General features: G+C 35.8%; 1 protein-coding gene across 3 annotated transcripts in view; it reads right to left on the minus strand.

Moving 5' to 3' along the window:
- The window catches only part of Gk2 (Glycerol kinase 2), a 124,435-nt gene that overhangs the window by 59,057 nt on the left and 42,698 nt on the right, over positions 1-22,680 (minus strand). Inside the window, exon 1 of one of the 3 annotated variants that reach the window (XM_089649652.1) lies at positions 15,908-16,159. The exons of the other annotated variants lie outside the window; for them this stretch is intronic. Coding sequence (XP_089505778.1) covers positions 15,908-15,929 — 22 coding nt within the window. The 5' untranslated portion in view covers positions 15,930-16,159. Of the gene's footprint in view, positions 1-15,907; positions 16,160-22,680 lie in introns of those variants that run through there. 3 annotated transcript variants of the gene reach the window in all.

The following is a 22,680-nucleotide window of genomic DNA, read 5'->3' on the forward strand; positions in this document are numbered from 1 at the left end:
ACCTAAGAAATTCTAAAAATATAGTACTATATGATTCATGCGTCTTATACTGATTTATAAATGTGGAAATTCTAACTATACAGTTGTAAATGTTCCCCAAAATGCCCTGTAAAGAATCTCAGACTTGTGATGTCCCGAAAGAAACCATTCATCTGTTCTGAATGCAATTACTAATGTTATCCAAATTGATCCTGGTAATAAATTACATTTTTGCGATTCTTTCAAGGATAAAAAAACCATCCTGTCACTTCGAATGCAATCAACAATGTTCTCAAAATTTGTTTTGACAGCATCGCCATTCCATTGTAAGAATATTATGTACTAAATACACAATTTAGCTGTCCTGAAACGGAAATCCTTCCCAGTTGGACAGACAAAGGTTCATTTTATTTTGTATTGTTTGTAATTTATATATTTAAATAAATAATAATACTTAGGCTAAATAGATTTTAAAGTGTAAATAACCTGGCTAGCAGTGTAACGCGATGATATTTATACATAGAATAATAAACAAACTGTTACCAAAATAGTTTACAAACAAAATCATATACAAAAAGGACATTCACAGGGACAATACAAGGACGTGCAATTAAATTAGACTACTAAAAAGGACAAAGATAATACACAAAAATTGACGGAAACTATAAAGCCTGCACCAATTGAGGGATTCAAGCTGGATTTCAGGAGCTATAAATCAACTAACTAACTAACTAACCATCACGCCGTTTCCCCGCAGGGGTAGGCAGAGAGGACGGACCGCCAAACAACTCGGTCTTGGCACACACTCCTTGCCTCATTCACATTCATACATCGTCTCATACATACTCTTCTATTGTTCTGACTCTTGACATGGCCCGACTCAAGTATCTGATTCACTTGGTCGTGCCATGTCTTCCTCGGGCGCCCCCGACTTCTGCTACCATTCACATTTGCATCGTATATTCTCCTTACACTCCTTTCTTCGCTCATTCGCTCTACATGCCCAAACCATCTAAGCGTCCCTTTCTTGATCTTACTCATTACGCTTACATCAGCCTTGCACTCTTTGCGGATATCCACATTCCTCACACGATCATACATGGTTTTACCACACATACGCCTCAGGGATCTCATTTCAACAGCATTCAATCTACTTTCATCCTTTCTTTGCCAGTTCCATGCCTCACTTCCATACATCAGGGTAGGTACCAGCACTCCATTGTGGACTGCTAACTTCGCTTCTTTGGACAATTTTGTTAGCGCCAACTGCGTTCAGTCCTCCATTAATGGAGTTACCTGCATTTACTCTTCTTTCAATATCTCTGTCAGCCTTCCCATCACTCGTAAACATGCTTCCTAAATACACAAATTCATCCACCTGCTCCAAGTATTCCTCATTCACAGCTATATTACACACTGTTTTCGTACTTTCTCTTTCAAACACCATTACTTTAGACTTACTTACATTCATCATTAACTCATTCTTCACGCATACTTCGTTCATCCTAGACACGAGAGACTGCAGATCATCCATACTATTAGCAATCAGCACCGCATCATCAGCATACAACAGGCAACATACTTTCAGATTACTCAAATTCGCGCCCAATCCCACATCTTTCAATTCTTGCATACAATTATCCATGTATAGATTGAATAACCACGGTGACATTACGCAGCCTTGTTTAACACCTTTTGTGATATCAAACCACCCCGTAAAACCACCGTTCACCCTAACACATGCAACGCTTCCCTCATATAGAGACGCAATTGCCTGAGTCAGATTCGCATTCACTCCATACTTGGACAACACCTTCCATAGCTTTTTCCTGTCGACTCGGTCGTATGCTTTTTGTAGATCTACAAAGGCACAGAAAAGTTTCTGGTTTTTTGCCAGAAACTTCTCGGTGAGCATACGCAATGAGAAGATCTGGTCCATGCACCCCCTTCCACTCATAAAAGCACCTTGCACATCCCATATTTTATCCTTTGTTTCCTTTCTTACCCTTTCAATCAAAATTCTACCATACAGCTTGCCAACTGAACTTAGCAGGCTAATAGCCCTATGATTCCCACATTCCATACGTGACCCTTTACCTTTGTATAATGGCATGATCACTGCCCTTCTCCAATCTAAAGGCGTGTAACCTTCCTTTAAACATTGGTTAAAAAGATTGCACAACCATGTGAGAATTATACGGCTACCTCCTTTAAAATATTCAGCAGCAATATTGTCGAAACCGACAGCCTTACCATTCTTCATACACTTAATTGATCTTTCTATCTCATCCATGCTAATTTCGGTAACATTCAGTCCATCATCGTTCATATCTGATTCGCCGCTAGAATCACTGTCACTCACTTCGCTTTCAAAGACTTCCTCGAAATACTTCATCCATCTCTCTTTTATTTTTTCCTCATTCGTCAACATTTTTCCATCTTTCGATTTTATTACTTTCATGCTTCCGGTTTCAGGGCCACACCGGGACCTTTTGACTTCCTTCCAAAACAACTTAATGTTTTCTTGGAAATGGTTTGTCATTTTCATTCCTTCTTCCTCTTCCAGGCGTTTCTTTCGTTCTTTCACTCCAACTCTTACTTTTTTCTTACATTCCTTATATACTTCTTTCGCTCGATCCTTCTCTTCGCTGGAAGCACTGCCAGCCGCAATCAGACATAACCATGCTTTCTTCTTCTCTGAGACCAGTGCTTTAATATCATCATCCCACCATGCATCACCTTTCTTTCTACCTTGCGTACTTATTCCACACACCTCTCTAGCAGATTCACAAAGACTCACTTTTATGTGGTTCCATGTTTCGTCTATGCTTAGACCATCCATTTTTTTCTCATTCAATCTCATCTCTGCACAATTCACATACTTACTCCTCTCATTATCGTTTTGTAGTTTTTCTATTTTGATTCTTGTTGGAGTTAGTACCGTTTTCACTTTAGAGCGCCAACCGCGAAAGAGGTTTACTCTCGACACCACCAGAAAGTGGTCAGTTTCAACCTCTGCCCCTCTGAAAACTCTCGTGTCCTCGGTAACGGCTCTCAACCTAGAGTCAATTACTACAAAATCGATAATTGACCTCTCATTTCCTCTTTCCCACGTATATTGGTGGATACCTTTATGATCGAAAAAAGTATTGGACACAAAAAGGTTCCACTCTAAACATACTTCAAGTATTCTGTTCCCGTTGTCATTCGTTCTTTTATCCCCAAACATACCTAAGGCCGATTCAAATCCGTCACGTCTAATTCCTACCCACCCATTCAAATCGCCTGCCATTATAATCCTTTCATTAATATTTTTCAGTCTCATCACATCATTCACACCAGTCCAAAAATCATCTTTCTCTTCGTCACTCTCAGAATTGACAGGGGCATAACAAACAACAAGAAACACCCTTGTCAAACCGATTTTGAACCTAATCCACATTATTCTCGGACTTACACATTCATACTGCAACATACATTCAATCATTCTGGGAGACAGTAGTGCTGCAACACCCTGACACGCCCTCTCTGTATCTGGTCTCCCAGACCAAATGACGAGCCTATCGTTATGCTGCATTGTACCGCTCCCTTTTTTCATACTCTCTGTTACACAAAGTATGTCCAAACATTTGCTAACCATCGTGTCACACAATTCATTCATCTTTCTTTCCATACCTCCTCTAATATTCCACGTACCAATTCGACATTGTTCGAGTTCCTTCCTCCTCTTTGCGCCACCGAAGGGTTGGCGATGTGATGGATAGCGAGCCTCATCGACACATAAATCAATATTTAAATAAATAAAAATGTTCGTTTGTTTATAATCATAAATCTCAGATAGTTCTTTACCGATTGCTTTGATATGTTAACACAAAGTTGCATTCGAATACGCGTGTGTTTTTATAATAATGATTGGATTATTTATACAATCAAATAACCTCAAGGGCGCTTAAGGGGGAAGTATCATAAATAGCGCTAAACATCACTTTGTATTTACCTAGTAAAAGGAATACCACTAATAATTTATCTAAAAATTCTATAGGGGTAGTTAGAAAAATGTCTTATGTTACCAGTGAATGAACTTTTTTTATCGTAAACTTTTTTATTCTATATGAAATACACATTGCAACTTTACGTAAAACTTCAAAAATGCCTTCGCTGGAAGCAGAATAGCTCCTATCAGAGAGATTTTTTTTTTAAATCCATCGGTCATCTCAAAGTAAATATGATACAGGTCATTTTAAATAAATAAAAAACACTTTAAGATATATGGATTTTTGTTGTGATTCAATTAAACTTCCCGAATATTTCAATTATTTTCCGTCATACAAAATCCTATGGATGAAATCATTGTCCATGGCTTGACCGAACACCGCTAGTCACTGTCAGTCTCGAGGTGAATTCGGAAGTGAGAGCACGCTTGTTTTGTTTATTCTCCAGTCCTCGGCCAACTTTCAAATTTCTAATTGGAATCCAGAGGAGATTGGTGCTATAGCCAAGGTGTAAGTGGAAATTAAATATTATTTATTTTGTAATATATAATTTGAAACTTGTTTTACGGTCTCAACTTTTTTTTACCTTTTTCAGGTACCAATACGTAAATAATAAAGGGGCACATAAATGGGAAATAATAAAGGGACTCGCGCGTACAGCGCCGAAAGAGATCGCTCCACTGGAGGAAAAGAAGAATAAGGTTTGTCAAAATACATCATTCCGATGGACACGTTTTCTGCAAATTTTTACCGACTTCTATCGAAGTCGGTAAAACGGAGTAGGTGGTGGCTTGAACTCGGATCTAATTTCAAAATGCATTATTTCGGCATCAATCAATTTCTCCAGTTCTCTACCGATTTAGTTCAAAATCGGGATTAGGGAGTTTGGATGTGCACTGAACTCGGATCTAATGTCAAAATGCATAATTTCAGCATCCATCTTGGATTTCTTCAGTTCCCTACCGATTTAGTTCAAAATCGGGATTAGGGAGTTTAGATGTGCATTGAACTCGGATCTAATGTCAAAATGCATAATTTCAGCATCCATCTTGGATTTCTGCAGTTCTCTGCCGATTTAGTTCAAAATCGGGATTAGGGAGTTTGGATGTGCATTGAACTCGGATCTAACGTCAAAAAACATAATGTTGGCATCCATTTTGAATTTCTCGAGTTTTCTACTGATTTGGTTCAAAATCGGGATTAAGGAGTTTGGATGTGCATTGAACTCGGATCTAACGTCATAACTTCAGCATCCAGCTTGAATTTCTTGAGTTTTCTGCCGATTTGGTGCAAAATCTGGATTACGGAGTTTGGAGATGGACTTTGCGAGACTAGTGTGAAGGTGCTTTCAACGATTCTACCGATTCCTTTCAAACTGTCGCTAAGATTGGGAACAATGTCTATCAGATCCATTGATAAATGCACTGAATTTCGTTGATGGCTAATTCCGGGTAGTAGTATTATAAATAAATTATTAAAAAAATATATATATAAATATTATTATATGAGAGAGAGAGAAAATAAATATAAAATAATATATTACCGGTAACATGCATAGTAAGAATTATAGTGTATTTTATAAAATGTACAAAAAACTTTTTTAATAGCCTTAACCACAAAGAAAGCCAAAGTTTTGGCACTTTTCGAGGATATTATGCTAAAAACATGAAAAAAGTATTTTTAACCAAGACATTTAGATAATTTTATATCAATTTTTATCAACTTCTTTATATCTATCTTAGACTGTGTTTTTTTCTTAGTTTATGTACTTCATTCTACTTTTTTGTATATCTAAGTTAAAATTGTAAAATATATTCTTTCCCGAGTACGAAAAAAACATTGAAATAAATTTTCAAATTACATTCATGATTTACAAATAAACTTTTTTCCATTTCTATCGCACTAAATATATAATCAAAAAATATTTGTCGTAACTTAATTTTACGTTTTCCCTTTTTTCACACCCATTGCTTTCTGGTAATATTATATTTAAAAAAAACAGTTACTGTCATTACACAAACCATACAATCAAATTTATGAACCAAAAATCTTTTCCAAGTCAAAACACGATTAGATTCTATGTGACTTTGAGTAAAAAACTGAGACGTCAAAAAAGGTCCAGGGCGTAAAAGATGTGACTGTATATCCATTATTTTGCTAGTATGATTTTTATTCTGTCAAGTTGTATCCATTATTTAGTAAATAAATATAAATTTTATAAAGCACGTGTATTTTTATTTCGTATTTTATCAAAACCGTGTCAATCATCCCCCTATCTACTCAAAAGACGCAGGTGTTCTAGCGGCCGACCGATTCATTTACAAGTAGCAATAATACCTAACTGTACTTAAGTCGAGATTTGATACCGTCCCCTTAACAACTTAATTTATGCATTTAATTTATTCATTAGACTTTGGCTTATAACTCAGTTTCATAGCCATCACTTATATAGATGTCACCCGCGACAGTTAAATAAATACATGTGTTTTTTAAACAGCACCATTTGCTTTACTGCACAGACAGACAGAGCCACAGCAAAGCGTGCCGGTGTAAAGCTAGTAAATAACAGAAATGTAATAATGTACGTATGTAAGTTATAATAAATACTGACAATCTGTCATCTATGATCAGGTGGCGATATTTTCGAGGACGGTCAGCATACGATCTCGACAGTCGTATAAATATTAGTACAGTGCGATATCTTATTACTAACTAGACAAAGTATTATCAACTTATGTCTAACAGATTGCATCCACCAGTTCGTCGACCACTAATACAAAACTATAATATGTACATTTGACCAATGATGCTGCGTTAGAATTGAGGTTGTAGCATAGACATATGAATATTAGTAGACCTGCCCTAAGTGATTAAAAGCGTATTACTCCCCACTCCCCATACCGGTTCCATTGGAGCCGGCTGGGCTCGCGTATGGCCTCAAGTGAATTTAGAAAACGTGACGTCATCATTCTTGTGCGAACTATGGTCGAGGCATCATCGGTTCATTTTACGAAATAACACGGCAAAATGTTGACTTGTGATATGAAAACTTGTAAAAATAGATGTGAAAAAGAGAATAAACCCAATTGTCGTATTACATTCCATAAGTAAGCATTATTTTACTTTATTTTAAGCTTATTCACACCGTATTATATGGATCAGTTTTAGAAACATATACTATCACATCACAATGTAGCGATTCTCAAGTGTGCTCATCGTTGTTTACTGGGGTAAGTAAATTATGAGACATTTGTAAAAGTGTCTTAACTAAATACTCTGAAACTAACTACGACTCTGAAAATAGAAGCTGCCTTACTTGTGCGAACTATGGTCGGTTCATTTTACGAAATAACACGGCAAAATGGTGACTTGTGCTATGAAAACTTGTAAAAATAGATGTGAAAAAGATAATAAACCCAATTGTCGTATTACATTCCATATATAAGCATTATTTTACTTTATTTTAAGCGTATTCACATCGTATAATAGGATCAGTAGTAGAAACATATACTATCACATCGAGATACGTCTGGACGTGAAACACAAAGCTGGTTGGTTGCTGGGAAGTAAATTATGAACATTTATAAAAGTGTCTTAACTAAATACATAAACGAATTATTCGACTCATTTATTTGGCCGAATTTGGACTTCGCAAATTTGTTCATAACGTGGCGAGTAATTTGCGCTCCCATGTAAAAATGTCTATTCATTCAAAAGCAGATTTTACTTTTAAGAACTAAATGGTGATATTATAAGGCGAGATGCCTATATACTATCAGATTGATTTATTGACGAATCACAGTCAGCTTTACCCTCTTCGTTCTTCAACAGTTGATTTTACCCCTCATCCTTAATTTCTAGTCTATAATATTCATATGTCTGTGGGTTGTAGGGTAAATTATATGGTAGTTTACATCTCCCGAAAATAATGACAACATTATTTGTACCCACATTCTTGTGAGGCTGGCATCACTGAAAATATTTTATCCGTTTCCAGCGGTCTAGCCGTCGGGTTAGCCCTAAATCTCCTCTAGCGTACGCGATCTGTTTGTTCATAAAATTATTGTAACGTGAGTTTTGTTAAAATTAAAACTAAATTGGAAATATCCGAATTCTCACTATCACACACCGAGAGAAATCACGCAACCTTGGATTCTGCGGATTGGAGTACCACAGAATCATTCAGGCAACAACCCATTTAAATTGGCGATAATCACAATCCTCCAAAAGTTTATATCAATATATCTGTGACTAGCTTTAAAGATCTAATTTTCATTTACCACATTTCTAGATATTATCATTGTTCAGTGGCAACACTGAATAATTTTTCTTTATATTATTAATTCTCGCGTGTGTAAAATTGACATTTATTATTGACATGAATTTTTGCAAAGAAAATCTCAATCAAGTATAATATCGTTTTTATTATGCATCACGAATGTATTGTTAAGATAAAGATGAACATTTTGAACCAAAGATAATAGAAACAAGAGAGATTGGCCATGAGCCATCATTAGTACTGCACCGACGCACAACGTGATCACCCATACTACCGCAAATCTCATTTACGCACAGCGGCGCCTCGCCTTTGTATCTACCTACACACCATACGAATTGCCGCTTCAATAGTTCGTGATGTTTGATCATAGCACGGCGACAGTCGTCACGTAAACATGCCGTATCTCAGATATGATTTGAGATTTTCACTGTCTTAAGTATTATCGTGATTTATTTTAGGGTTATTACGCCGTCTTCAACAACGTTACAGCGTCCATCAACAGGGAAGATTTATAGATTGTGATAATTCTAATCCAAAATTAATACAGACGACGGAGTCAGTAGCTATTGGTATCCGTACTTGACGGCTACACCAAAACTAAACGCCAAAAACCACACCATTTTAACTAAGAAATTCCGACCCAAGGATTGACGAGGGCAACGTAATTCGTGTCCATTGCTTATTTTTCGTAATTATACTCATCATAGGTACTCTTAACGATAAGCTAATTGAAGGAAATGTATCGGGAGGTGCTTAATTGTCAGATAATGTCATGTCAACGACAATTTTATTATTACGATTGTTAAATAATCGTTACACCATTAACATTACAAAATTGGGAAATTCAAATGTAACATTGTCATCAAATGGCAAATCAAATCAACGCCATTTTGTTTATTTGATATTTGAAAGTTCTCCGTTTTAAGGCGATGCCATAGGTAGTAATGCAAAATCATGTGTTTTTGGTTTGAAAATTTGGTCGCCTAGAAATGTTTCAGATGCTTTAATTAAATACTGCGAGTAGAATACATCTTGGCCTTTGAAATAATCGAGTATTTTTTAGATAAGTAAGTCTTTTTATAAGCACAGAAAAAATAATGTATAAGGCCTATGAAAACGGTTTTAAAGTTCAAAATCTCCTACTTACGAACCCATTTTCGGTTATGATTTTATTTTATAATGTGACAAATTAAGTTATTTATAAAATGTTCGAAAAAAAATTAAATATTTATGCCTAAACATCCACAAAATAAAATAAAAGGCACTTTTTGGCCATGTTTTTTTCTTGCATAAATCAAAACGGGCGGATGGTGTTAAGCGGGAATTTAAACCTTATCGCCATCTACATAAGGGTTGTTATTGATAGCGGCTCAATTTAAAATATTACACGACGTAGTGCATCGCCTTAAGCAGATGCTAGGTCAGTTTAAGCCTTTGAATAAACTGTGGTCAGCAGAAACGGACAACTGTCGGGTTGTTGAGCTTATCATGTGATCACAATTCGAAAGAAAGCAGAAACATACATAAAAAATAACCTAAAATTAATTTTAATTGACAATCAAAGCCACCTACCCAGGAACTCTAGTCGACCGACAATTGTAATGCTATCCAATTTCAGAGAAATGCGTATATGTCCACGTATGTGTACGTGGTTTCCACCAAAAGTAGATAGAATGCATTGTCATCGATAACGAGTCTATCTGCCAAGTGTGAGCTCGATCGGATGTCGGGAAGTAGGTTAATTACCACTTCAAAGATTTTAATTAATTCATTCACGAAAAAAAGTCGAAATTCAAATAGAATTATTTAAAAATAGACCTTTCGAACGTCAAAGAAACACAATGGCGCTGATTGATAATTTGACAACTATAAAAAGAATGGCGCTGATTGACAATTTGACAACTACAGGGTTTTCCAATAAGAGGTGTTATTTTGATATTCAATCGTAAAAGATCAATGGTTTCGTTGCTCGTGTGGCACGTAGCGCCGTCTTGTTGAAAGTAAACGTTGTCCAGATCAATACCATCCAATTCCGGCCATAAAAATCATTAATCATCTCTCGATAGCGCAATGCATTCACCGTAACTGTTGCTCCAGCCTCATTTTCGAAAAAGTAAGGTCCAATGACTCCGCCGGACCATAAACCGCACCAAACAGTCACACGTTGAGGATAGAGAGGCTTTTCAACAATAACTCTTGGGTTTTCCGAGCCAGAGATGCGACAATTTTGCTTGTTGACGAAGCCACCGAGGTGGAAATGGGCCTCATCACTCAAGATGATTTGCATTTGATTCACTCAAGTGAATTTTAATCATTTCAATGCGTTGTTGAAGCGTGTATCATTCCATTTTTATTAATGGCGTAGTTTCTACTTGTCAAACGTCAAAAAATGACAGCTTCAAAAGTAACATCTACCGAAATAGCGGGCTATTCAAAATAACAACTCTTATTGGAAAACCTTGTATAAACGGAATGGCGCTGATTGACAATTTGACAAATACGTTACATTTGAATTTCTGTTTTAAACATCTATAAATCAGTTCAGATTTTATAGTTATCAAAGAATCAAAAAATGATTTTGATCGTGGTTTTACGATCTCGAAAAGCAACCTGTTTGAAAGACCCCAGGCTAGAATAAGGGTTCGGGCTTTTATAAAACGCATTGTTAAATGAATATTACTACGATCTGGTAACCGCATTTCTTGTTTACATTTTAACCCGCCATCACTCGCGCGGGGTGCTGTCAGCACCCCGCGCATTTTTTTTACGTAAAAATGAATAGTAATTTGTCTAGTTACGAATCTGCTCGTCTCAGTACTTTCAAGTGACATTTAAACCCGTCGACACGGGGAGGGAGGGGCAGTGTGGCGCGAGCACTCACAACGTGAGGACGTGTCAAAGTTTGCGTGGGGTGGTCACGACACCCCGCGAGCGCTCGTGTTATACTTTTGCGGAGGTTACTTTATTATTTGATTTTGTTAATTAACCCTTATATTTATGATTTTCAATGAGAAAAATTATGTTAAAAACTTTTTTTTTGGTTCTTTGAGGAAAGATTTCAATATTATGACTAAAAATGCTGATGATTATAATGTTTTGTAGAACAGTAATAAAGTTGATTTATAACATTAACGTTTTTTATTTACATACGTCATACAACACTAAATAATAAAATGCTGGTATAATTCCATTAACTGATACATTCAACTTTTCTATTAACTTGCCTACCAATGGACAATGGACAATATCAGCGGTAACATAACAAGTCAATCGGTTTAATTGTTGGCAGATGAATCATCTAAATGCGTTTAAGATTGACGATTGATTTTATTCATTAATTTCATTCATTTAACATATATATCCAGCTAACAATAAAAACACCCTAATATAATGGAACTTCCTTCTTCTTCTGGCGTTAGTAAGATTAGATTGTTAATATTAATTTTAGTTGTAAGTTGCTAAATATTTAAATACTCGTATATATGTCGTTAAGATAGTAGTTATAGGCGTTAGTCGTATGTCACTAGATATAAGTCTTAGAGATAAATCAGTAGTTCTAGTATTAACTATTTAAGAAATATATTTGTGCAGCGCCCTTGAGGTGATTTCTCACGAAAACGGCGCTATATAAATTAGCCAAATATTATTATTATTATTATGTGTATAAAAATGTACTTTGAGTATGTGGGGTGGCCACAACACCCCACGAGTGCTCACGAGGCTAAAAACCGCGCGAGTGATCGAGGGTTAACCGGACCTTCAAGAACCTTCAATGCCGACGAAAGTCGTTTTAAACGGCGAAACAACAAAAAACCTGATTTAACAGTAGGTACTTTTTTTACTACAATATATCAAGTATTATAGCGGCATATACGAAAGGAATTTATAAAGATATAGCTCAACCAGAGATGTGTCAAACGCAGTAATCACACAGGCGTATTGCTAGCATACACAAATTAAATATCTGTGAATAATAATTACTACACTTTCTTACTTACTCCAAGATTCTTTGCTTAAATAAAAAAAAAATCATTTATTAAATTTATTGGTGTGATAAATCATTTTAAAACTATTTGCACAAATTTTTTCATTAAACTTTTACTGAGCCCTCAGGCCTCTGCCATATTTCCGAAATATTAAATTATTTGCAATTAAATCCAAATAATTGAATATTTCTGAAAGTATCCGAAAACTAAAATCTGCTTTTAAAAGCTGATAAAATACGCCTTAAAATACCGTTATTATAAATAAAAATATAGTTTTTGATGTATTAAAATTTTAAATAAAATAAAATGGCTTACCTTACGTTTTTTGTAACTAAAATTATTTATAACTTATTAAGAATATGCAAAGTTTTCAAAAGTGCTAAGACTCTAGAAATGTTGTTTTGTTCATTGGTCAGAAGTCCACTGGAGTATGCTTCCACAATATGGAATCATCAATATAAGGTATACATAGATTTAGTAGAAAGTATACATAATAAATTTTAGAAACATTACTCAAGAAATACAACAAAACTACAAATAATATGTTAACAAAAAAGACGCACATTGTCAGACCTGTTGTTTCTACATAGGGATTGCTAGGAGGCTAGGTTTAGAAAAAGGCAAATACTAATATGATGAAATTGAACTAACTCCAAACCTCTCTCCTTTGGAAGTCCGTCGGGAAAGAAATGACCTCATTTGCTTCTTCAAAATTATAAATGGTATTATTGATTCACCTACTCTACTGCAACTCATTCCCTTCAATATCCCCTCGCAAAGACTCAGAAATAATGAACTGCTCTTCCTCAACCATCATTCGACAAATTATGGATATTATTCACCATTGTCCAGAATGTGTAGACTGGTCACCTCAAGTCAAAACCTTAATTTTTTTGGGATAAGTCTGAATGATTTTTGCCAGTCGCTAAACAAGTGACGGAATATTATAAGTGTCCTGTGGTCCTGACCCACGGCGTAGTCTTGACTTGATTCGACTTGTCACTTTATTTTCTTATTATTATATCTACCATATGTCTTTGCTTTCATGTACCTTTGTCTACTCCTATATTTTTCATTTTACTTTATTCGTGTTATTATTTTGTAATTTGAACGATGTCCGTTAATAAATAAATAAATACATAATATGCTAAATAATAAAATAGATAGTACCGAATTGCTATCCGTCATTGGTTTAAATGTTCTAACGAGGCGTACCAGGCACACTACACTTTTTCATATTGAAGCCAACAATACCAATAGAGCAAACAACACCTTACGAAAAATTACTACATTTAGACATCTTTCATGATTCCTTTCTAACATACAAAACTAACTTATTAAATTTCTTAGCATGACATATTTCAAAAATTATTTTCACTTCATTTTTCAAAACTTCTATGTATTAACAGTCAATTACAATTCGTGAGCTTATTATAATTCTTGTTTTCAATTCATTTATTATTATCTATCCACATACTTCCTTCCTTTTATAACAATCTCAGGCGAAATTACGTAATGACATTTTATGGACATGCGTAATAGGTACTACAACTATGTAATAACTAAAAATATCTAACTGTATCTTATTGTACTGTGTATGTCTTAACAAATAAATAAATAAATAACGAAAACGAACGCATTTTATTAGATAAATGTACAACAAACGTCTTATTGTTACCTAACTTTTTTGTCGTTTCATATAAAAAAAAATTATTAGTAAAAAACGCGAAGTTTTGAAATTTATGTTTAATATTGCATTCGCAAACTTTGGTTTCATAAAGGTGCAAATTTTAATTAATATGTGGTTAATTTCTAGATTTGAATATAAAGCATGGTATTTTCTTTTTCTAACAACGCTTGGCTCACATTTCTCACCATGACATTAAGGGAGATATAACGATATCTGTGATACCATATGAGTTGTTCCCAAAAGCGAACAGATTATCCTGAAGGATTAATAGGGGAAGAGGAAGGTTTGGAATTACCTGGCTTTTCAGATATGCTCAGCAAACATGGCTAAAGCCATTTCAAGAGGCGTTTCGATTCCGAATGGAGGTTATAAAGATTCAAACGTGCGACATCAGGATTCGTAGTCATGGATCGTGACAACTTAACAACGCAGGCCGTCAAATTGTCATGAAACAATATAATAATTTATAAATTAATATCAATATTGATATCCAGATATCGACGACCATGTAAAATCAATAAATCAAGTCATAAATATTTAAACAGCAGCGTTTCATTAAAACGATATGAAATAAATTACCTTCTGATTTTTCTAAAAAGACTTTGGACATACTTTTGATATTTGAGAAAAAGTGGAGATTTCGTAAACAAACAGGATATAATATTTACCTTCATAATAATAATATTTGGCTCATTTATTTGAAATTATTTAAAATGTTACCGATATAAAATACTTGGGAGTTATAATAGATTCCAAACTCAACTTAAACAAACATGCTGAATATACCCAAAAGATAAATGGAAAAAAAATATATAAAATATATGGAAGAATTCGCCAAAAACTTTCCGGAAAAACTGCAATCACCATTTTAACTACCGCTCAAATATCATTTTCCTGTGTAACGACCGAGAGCAAAATAAATTTCAAATTCTCCAAAAAAGGGGAATAAGAACAAAACTTAGACGAAATAGATATTAAAATGTAAATAAAATGTTAAAATAACTAAATTGGCTAACGGTGAAACAGATGCTGACCTCGAACACGATGATATTTGTACATAAAATAGTAAACAAACTGTTACACAAATATTTCTCAAATAAAATTGTATACAACAAGGACATACACAAACATAAATCAAGTACGTGCAATGAAATCAGGCTACCAAATAAGGACAAAGCGAATACTCAGAATAGTATACTATACTATTTGACCGGTCGGTAGCTAAGTTGACATCGCGTTTGGATCCCACCCAGGCGTACTGTGTTCAATTCCTCGGCTGGCTAAGTCCTCCATCACAACACAAGCAACATTTTCCGCTTACTGTGGTGGTAGTAGGAGATTTACAAATATTGACAGGTTATTCGTAACCCGGGAATGTTTGTCTTTCTTTTTAAAAAAAAATATATATATATATATAAAGGGAGTCTGAAGATGGAAGGTTCAAGATGTTGTGTGGGAACCACATCAAGCAGGAGAAAATATAGCATATATGCATGTAACAATTAATTAGTAATTTGTAACCTTAAATGTACAAATTTATATAGGGGGCTATATAGTTAATGGTTTTTTTTTCAAATGTTTCTAGATTTCACTGGAATGGTAGCGATACATGGAACTGACAGAGAAAGGATGAAAGTAGACTGAATGCTGTAGAAATGAGACCCCTAAGGGGTATTTGTGGTAAAACCAAGTGTGATAGTGTGCGAAATGTGAAGATTAGCAATAAAAGAATGCAAGGCTGATGTAAGTCTAATGAGAAAGATTAAGAAAGAGACGCTTAGATACTTTGGGCCTGTAGAGCGGATTTACGAATGAGAACGGTAAAAAAAAGTCGGGGATGCTCGAAGGAGACACGTCACGATCGAGTGAATATGAATGAAGCAAGAAGTTCGTCCCCTCTGCCCTACCCCCGTGGGGGTTAGCTATTATAAAAAAACAAAAATAACGAGCGAAACCGGTTAGTAAATAGATAAAAACTCACTTGTAATGATTTCACTACCCATATTGGCATAAAACAAAACAATTTATATTCAACAAAAATACACGAAATCACCGGCGTTCAAATCTCTTTTGAACAACAATGCTAATTAATATGTAAATTTATTCGACGCGTAAAAACTGCAATGACAATATCACCATTACTATATTTCAACAAACTCGTTTTAACGTCACAACACCTTTTGTAAATACGCGCAGATCGTCTGTACAACGAATAAGAGTTACATAAAGACGACCGCACCGACAGACAGACGAAATACAACTGACTGCAACTACTGCTAAAAGAGAGTCTAATAATAATACAAACATTCCTACTTGGAATTCTTTAGGCAAAGGTGTAGTACACTGTACAGAGCGAAATGTCACGTTACTGAATGACTTACCAAAAAAACACAAATTACAAAATCCGTCAAAGTGTACAAACTCGCTGCTCTGTGTGTAATTTTCATACAGAATTACGGAATTTTCGCCAGGGCACGCGGTGATAATAATGTGCAATTTGATTTCGAATCACATGGGCGTGACGTCACAGACACACCCGCGCCTGTGATTGGTCGATTTCTTTTGACAGCTATAAAAGTACAGACCGGTACGAAAGTTTTGTACGTAGTAAAAAAATATTTGAATAATTTTTTAGTCATTTGCAATGTTTATAAAAAACGCAAAAAAGGTTTAGTAGAATTAACGTTCAACATTTTAAGATAATAAGTTTAATTTTATTTTCTAAATAATCATCAAGCATTTTGCTACACTCTCCTTGCTTAATTGACACTCATACACAGTTTTCTATTATACTGACTCTTGACATAATTCCTATTCAATTTTGATTCACTCGGTCGTGACATGTTTTTCTTGGATGTCCCCGACTTCTTATATGATTGATTTAGCAATGATCAACGGAACTACTTGAAAAATAAATTTTATAATAGGGAATTCTCGTGCATTTTGTAAATAATTTATTTCAATAAAGGTAATTATTTTATTATGTGCCTCTTTTTTTTTCTTTTTTTTTTAAATGCATGTTCAATTTTTTGTAGTTGTTTTAAAAATTGCGTGCTATTTCGGCTCTGAAAACGGTCATGCGTCATTTTGACCGCTACGTCACACCTTTGCCGCCGCCGCCGCCATCGGTTAGCAGGATCTACTCAGGCCGGTCAACAGTGACGTCATCGTTCGCCCTTGAACGCTTGATCAATCACCGGGCGTTTTTAGCTGCATTGAAATATTTCGTTCGCGCCTGTTTTTAAAGTCATTATAACTTTAATAAATGATTTTTGAAAATTATAAAAACTATGTATTCTTGTGTCTGAAGTGTTTCTACATGTGAATAATTAATAATACGTGATTTTTTGGTGTGAAGAGAATTCCCTATTCAACCACAGAATTATTATTGCCTATTATTATGATGGCGAAGGTTTTTTGAAAATTTTTGTAAAAAATACTCCCTGCAGTAGATACTATTCAACTGCAAAAATTCAGCTTTCCCCTCAGTTAGGGTCGATATTTTTTGTCTAGATTTGTAGATGCATTTCAATAATTATCCCTAGAAATGTTAACTATTCTGTTTTTTCCAATTTATATAAGACCTTTCGACTCCAGGGTCCTAGACTTTTGTTCCAAAATAATTCGCCATTTGAAAAATTATGATCAATATTACAAGAAGTAAGGAAAAAATGATCTTACTTTGGCCACACCGACACGTCCAAAATACATTTCTATCGGTTTGTCTCTTCAGTGTTGTGGACGAAACATGCCAAAAAAATCTCTTACGCAAATGTAAATACTTCACATAAATTGAAATATTTATACTACGTATTAAACTTATATTAATTTGTACCCTGACTAAGAAATTGAACATTATGTAATGATGTTGTAGCGAAGTAGGTTTCTGTCTGTTAAAATTTACGTCAGCGTAAACAACTTTTTTCATAACAATATTTAAAGCTGCTTAAGTACTTATACAGGGTTTTCCAATAAGAGGTGTTATTTTGATATTCAATCGTAAAAGATCAATGGTTTCGTTGCTTGTGTGGCCCGTAGCGCCGTCTTGTTGAAAGTAAATGTTGTCCAGATCAATACCATCCAATTCCGGCCATAAAAAATCATTAATAATCTCTCGATAGCACAATCCATTCACCGTAACTGTTGCTCCAGCCTCATTTTCGAAAAAGTAAGGTCCAATGACTCCGCCGGACCATAAACCGCACCAAACAGTTACACGTTGAGGATAGAGAGGCTTTTCAACAATAACTCTTGGGTTTTCCGAGCCCCAGATGCGACAATTTTGCTTGTTGACGAAGCCACCGAGGTGGAAATGGGTCTCATCACTCAAAATGATTTGCATTTGATTCACTCAAGTGAATTTTAATAATTTCAATGCGTTGTTAAAGCGTGTATCGTTCCATTTTTATTAATGGCGTAGTTTCTACTTGTAAAATGTCAAAAATGACAGCTTCAAAAGTAACATCTACCGAAATAGCGGGCTATTCAAAATAACAAAAATGAGGCTGGAGCAACAGTTACGGTGAATGGTTGCGCTATCGAGAGATGATCAATGATTTTTTATGGCCGGAATTGGATGGTATTGATTTGGTCAACGTTTATTTTCAACAAGACGGCGCTACGTGCCACACAAGCAAAGAAACCATTGATCTTTTACGATTGAATATCAAATAGCCTTTTTTGGTGACCAGATCTGAATAGCCAACCTTCTTCTCCCCCATCTCCTTCCTTCCGCCTCACAACATACCCCAATTAACCCATTCATGACGAAGGTGCCATATGGACCTCGAAAAAGTGTTGGACCTCAATTAGTCACATCAAGCCGATATATTAAAATGGCGATGCGAAATTCAGTTTTATGTAGTCTACAAGCATGTACAAACACGTTTGTCTTAGAGGCGCTCAGTTCGTTTGCATGTGCCGGCGTGGACAGACGTGTATAAACGGAGTTTGAAAAAAAGTGCAAATTTTTCAAAATGTCAAAGCGAGTGAAGTAAGTAATCCAATAAACTTATGTGTAGATTTGATTTTTTTTTTTCCAAAACCGTTTATGATCCGTAAAGAATGAAATTTACTAACTATTTATAGACATATTGTTACAAAAATAATCCTTATTGTATCAAAGAGAGTACTTTGAATTGAAGGTTTTGATTTTTGGCTCCATATGGACCTTTCGGCAGATCTCACTATACATAAATTGTAATTTTTCGCAGATTTCATTGTTTTTTCGTGTTTTTTAGGGGTCTGACTGTTGGAGAAGTGATGTTACTGCTTGAAGAACAATCGGATACGAATTTGGAGGATGATGAGGTAGTGGATGTGGATGTGTATATGGAGCCGCCAAATGAGAGTGATTTGTCCGGAGCAGATTCAGCTGATGAAGATGACGGTGGAATAATTGCCAATATTTCTCGAGCGCAATTGTTTTCTAATTGCCAAATCGTAAATCGCCGTCGACACAAAAAGGGACAAGATACGCCCGATTATGATTCAGATCAAGAGAACCCTAATCTAGAGCATTTCGGAGACGAGCGTTTGGATTCAACTTTCAGTGACTTCGACATAAATTTATTCGACGCTTCAGCATCACACGGTCAAGCGTCTGCAAGCACTTCTTTCGAGCCTCCTTTGAAACGATGCCGTGTTAGTACTGGAGACAGAGTGAATGATCCCGCTGAACCACCTTATCGCATTCCAAAACGTATGCCTGGTCCGAAAACTATGTTTCAATGGAAGTCTAACGATGTGACGCCAATTGTTTCTAGCATATTTCCCGAAGGAAATTATACCGACGTAGCTGCTTTATCACCGGTGGAATTATTTGAACTAAATTTTGACAACAAAATGTACGAATTCATCGTTACAGAATCCAACAAATATCAGACCAAGCAAGACCCTGAAAATAGTCATAAAGTATCACCTTTAACTGTCGGGGATATCAAAGCGTACATGGGTATACTTATAACATCGGGATTATGCCCGATTCCATCAACTCGATTGTACTGGAGCAGCTCTCGCCCTTTCTACAATAAGCAGATTGCGTCCACCATGTCTCGTGATAGATTTGAACAGATACACAAAATGATACACTTTGCTTCACCAAATCAGTTCAATAGTGCAGACCGGATGTGGAAGTTACGTCTATTTACAGATAGGCTTATTGAACGGTTTATGCGAAACTTCCACCCAGAAGAAAATTTAAGTCATGATGAATCGATGATTCCATACTATGGCCGCCATGGATGTAAGCAATACATAAAAGGCAAACCCATTCGATTCGGATATAAAGTGTGGAGCCTAAATACACCCTCCGGTTACTTGATCAATTTTGAGATCTACCAAGGCAGCAATCCCCGGATTCCAAAGGAGTATGGGTGTTGTAGGCTTGAACGCTTCACCACTACTTATGTTGGTCGATCAATTGCCAGTGGAAAAGCGCGAATTGCCATATCACTTCTACTTTGATAATCTTTTTACGGGTATGCCATTGTTGTACTATTTGCATTTTTATGGATACAATGGCACAGGTACAATTCGAGACAATCGGATTCCCAGTTCATCTCCTATCCCCAAGAAGAAGGCAACAATGTCAAAATACAACAAAGGTGTGCTTTCTCGAGGACATACTGAAAGTGCGCAGACATCATTTGGCAAGACCCCCATCTACGTTACTCAATGGGTTGATAACGCTGTTTGTTCTGTAGCTTCAACAAAATACGGAAAGAATCCATTGGATCTAGCAAGCCGTTACTCACGGAAGGAGCAAAAAAAGATCAGTATACAGAGGCCATATGCAATTCATCAATATAACACGAATATGGGCGGAACTGACAGAATGGACCAAAACGTTGCATGTTATCGCATTACTGTTCGCCAACAGAAATGGTGGTGGTCCATTTTTACCTGGGCCATTGATGTAACCATTCAGAATTGCTGGCTTCTGAAGCGCAAAGCCACGGGCAATTTTAAATTGGGGCAGTTAGAATTCCGTGAAGAAATATCAAAGCATTACTGCGAGAAGTATTCTATCAAGAAATACTTCAAGGCACCCGACAAACTCACCAAAATAGGTCAAACGGCGATGCAGTATGATACCTCCGTCCCCCATTATCCTGGGCCAATACCGATAACTGAGACTAATAAGGGAGGAAAACTGTCTTGTGCATCTTGTAAAAGCAAGCAGCGCATCCGTCGCATCACATGTAAGGTCGGACTATGCGTGAAATGCTTCGAGGGCTATCACACTAAATAATGTTGTTGAAAATTACACTTTTTGAACAATAAAGATGAAAAAATGAAATTTCTGACTAGTTATTTGCCGAAAGATCCATATGGACCTCATCCTTCTCGAGGCTCCTGGGGGATGAGGAGACGATTTTTTCAAATTCCGAAAAAAACGTTCTTATTCTACTTTCAAAACCAACCACTCTGTGAATTTTCTGCGCGAAATTCGAAAAAAAATAGTTCGTCATGAATGGGTTAAGGGTGCCAAATTCTGACTGTCACATGACGGTTGAGAGCAGTTGGGACTCCTATGCGCTACTCGCATTATATCAGGCATGGTATCCTAGATATTATTTTGAGGTGTCATTCACAGATGGCACTTGTAACAGTAAAGTAGAACCGTTGATAATACAGAGCTTCTCAGATAGATAAATACCATTGCTACCAATGACATTAAAATGCAAATAGATATGTCATCGTCTCACAAAATGTAGCAAGTAAGAAACACTCTTTTGTTTCCAGTAAATTCGTAATTCAAACGTTGTTAATGTATGACAAAGATAGACAGTCAAAGAATATGAAATAGATATAGGACCGGGCAGCGTATACGTACTTAAAAGTTGCAATGAATTACTACATTCTACATCACGAGTATGACTGAGATGACAAGATACATTTACGGCCGTTGTTCCCAATTTTAGAACGATCAATCTGAGGCTTCGATTAGCCAAGTGATTTCTTCAGTAACCTTCGATTTGCCTGTTTCCAAACTTGTTTACCGTTGACTATCTTAAGTGGTCCCGCCCACTTTCATAGACAATAAAATGACATCAGAGTAAGAACTTTCAATGTTAAATTTATATTGACGAATTAATTATTGAATTTATTATTAATGCATATATTTTTTTAATTACTGTAATACATAAACCGATATTTTATATTTTTTTAAACAAACGTATGTAATATGTTAAAAATAAAGTGTAAGCTTGTCTTTAATGCCACCGTGTCTTGGCTTTGAATATTTTTTACTCTGTCGTCACTTTTTATAACTAGTCATTTACTGAGGCAAGCTTAATACAGTAGTTTGGCTTCCTGATCACTCAGTCGTCACATTTCTGTTGGAAAGAGCGTAGTTGTGCGTTTGAGAAGTGTTGAGCCAAAATTTCGGCTCAACAGTTGATCGGTAGGATTGGGAACAACGGCCGTTACTCGCTTACACTAAGACGAATACGGAACACTGTATGAAACGACCTACTGTCATTAGGTTGTCCTTTATTTATACTGATGTCTTGCGAAGTTCGCTATCTCACTTTATTTTATTTCGACATTTACCATTTTCGGGTAGCTAAAAGCCTTGAAATAATAAATGATTTGCATGGATTTACTAGCGGAAAAAAACCCAATGAGTTCTGCTTTTGGTTGTGACTGATTAGTACACCGCTCAAAATCACGGGAAGGATTTTTTTCACAAAAAAGTGCATAGCTTGTTTGTGGCAGCTTGGCTGATGAGCGAACTTATGTGCCATGCTA

The sequence above is a fragment of the Hesperophylax consimilis genome, chromosome 30 (assembly GCF_061612785.1).
Source record: "Hesperophylax consimilis isolate HC1 chromosome 30, BYU_Hcon_1.0, whole genome shotgun sequence".
Lineage (NCBI taxonomy): Eukaryota > Metazoa > Arthropoda > Insecta > Trichoptera > Limnephilidae > Hesperophylax > Hesperophylax consimilis.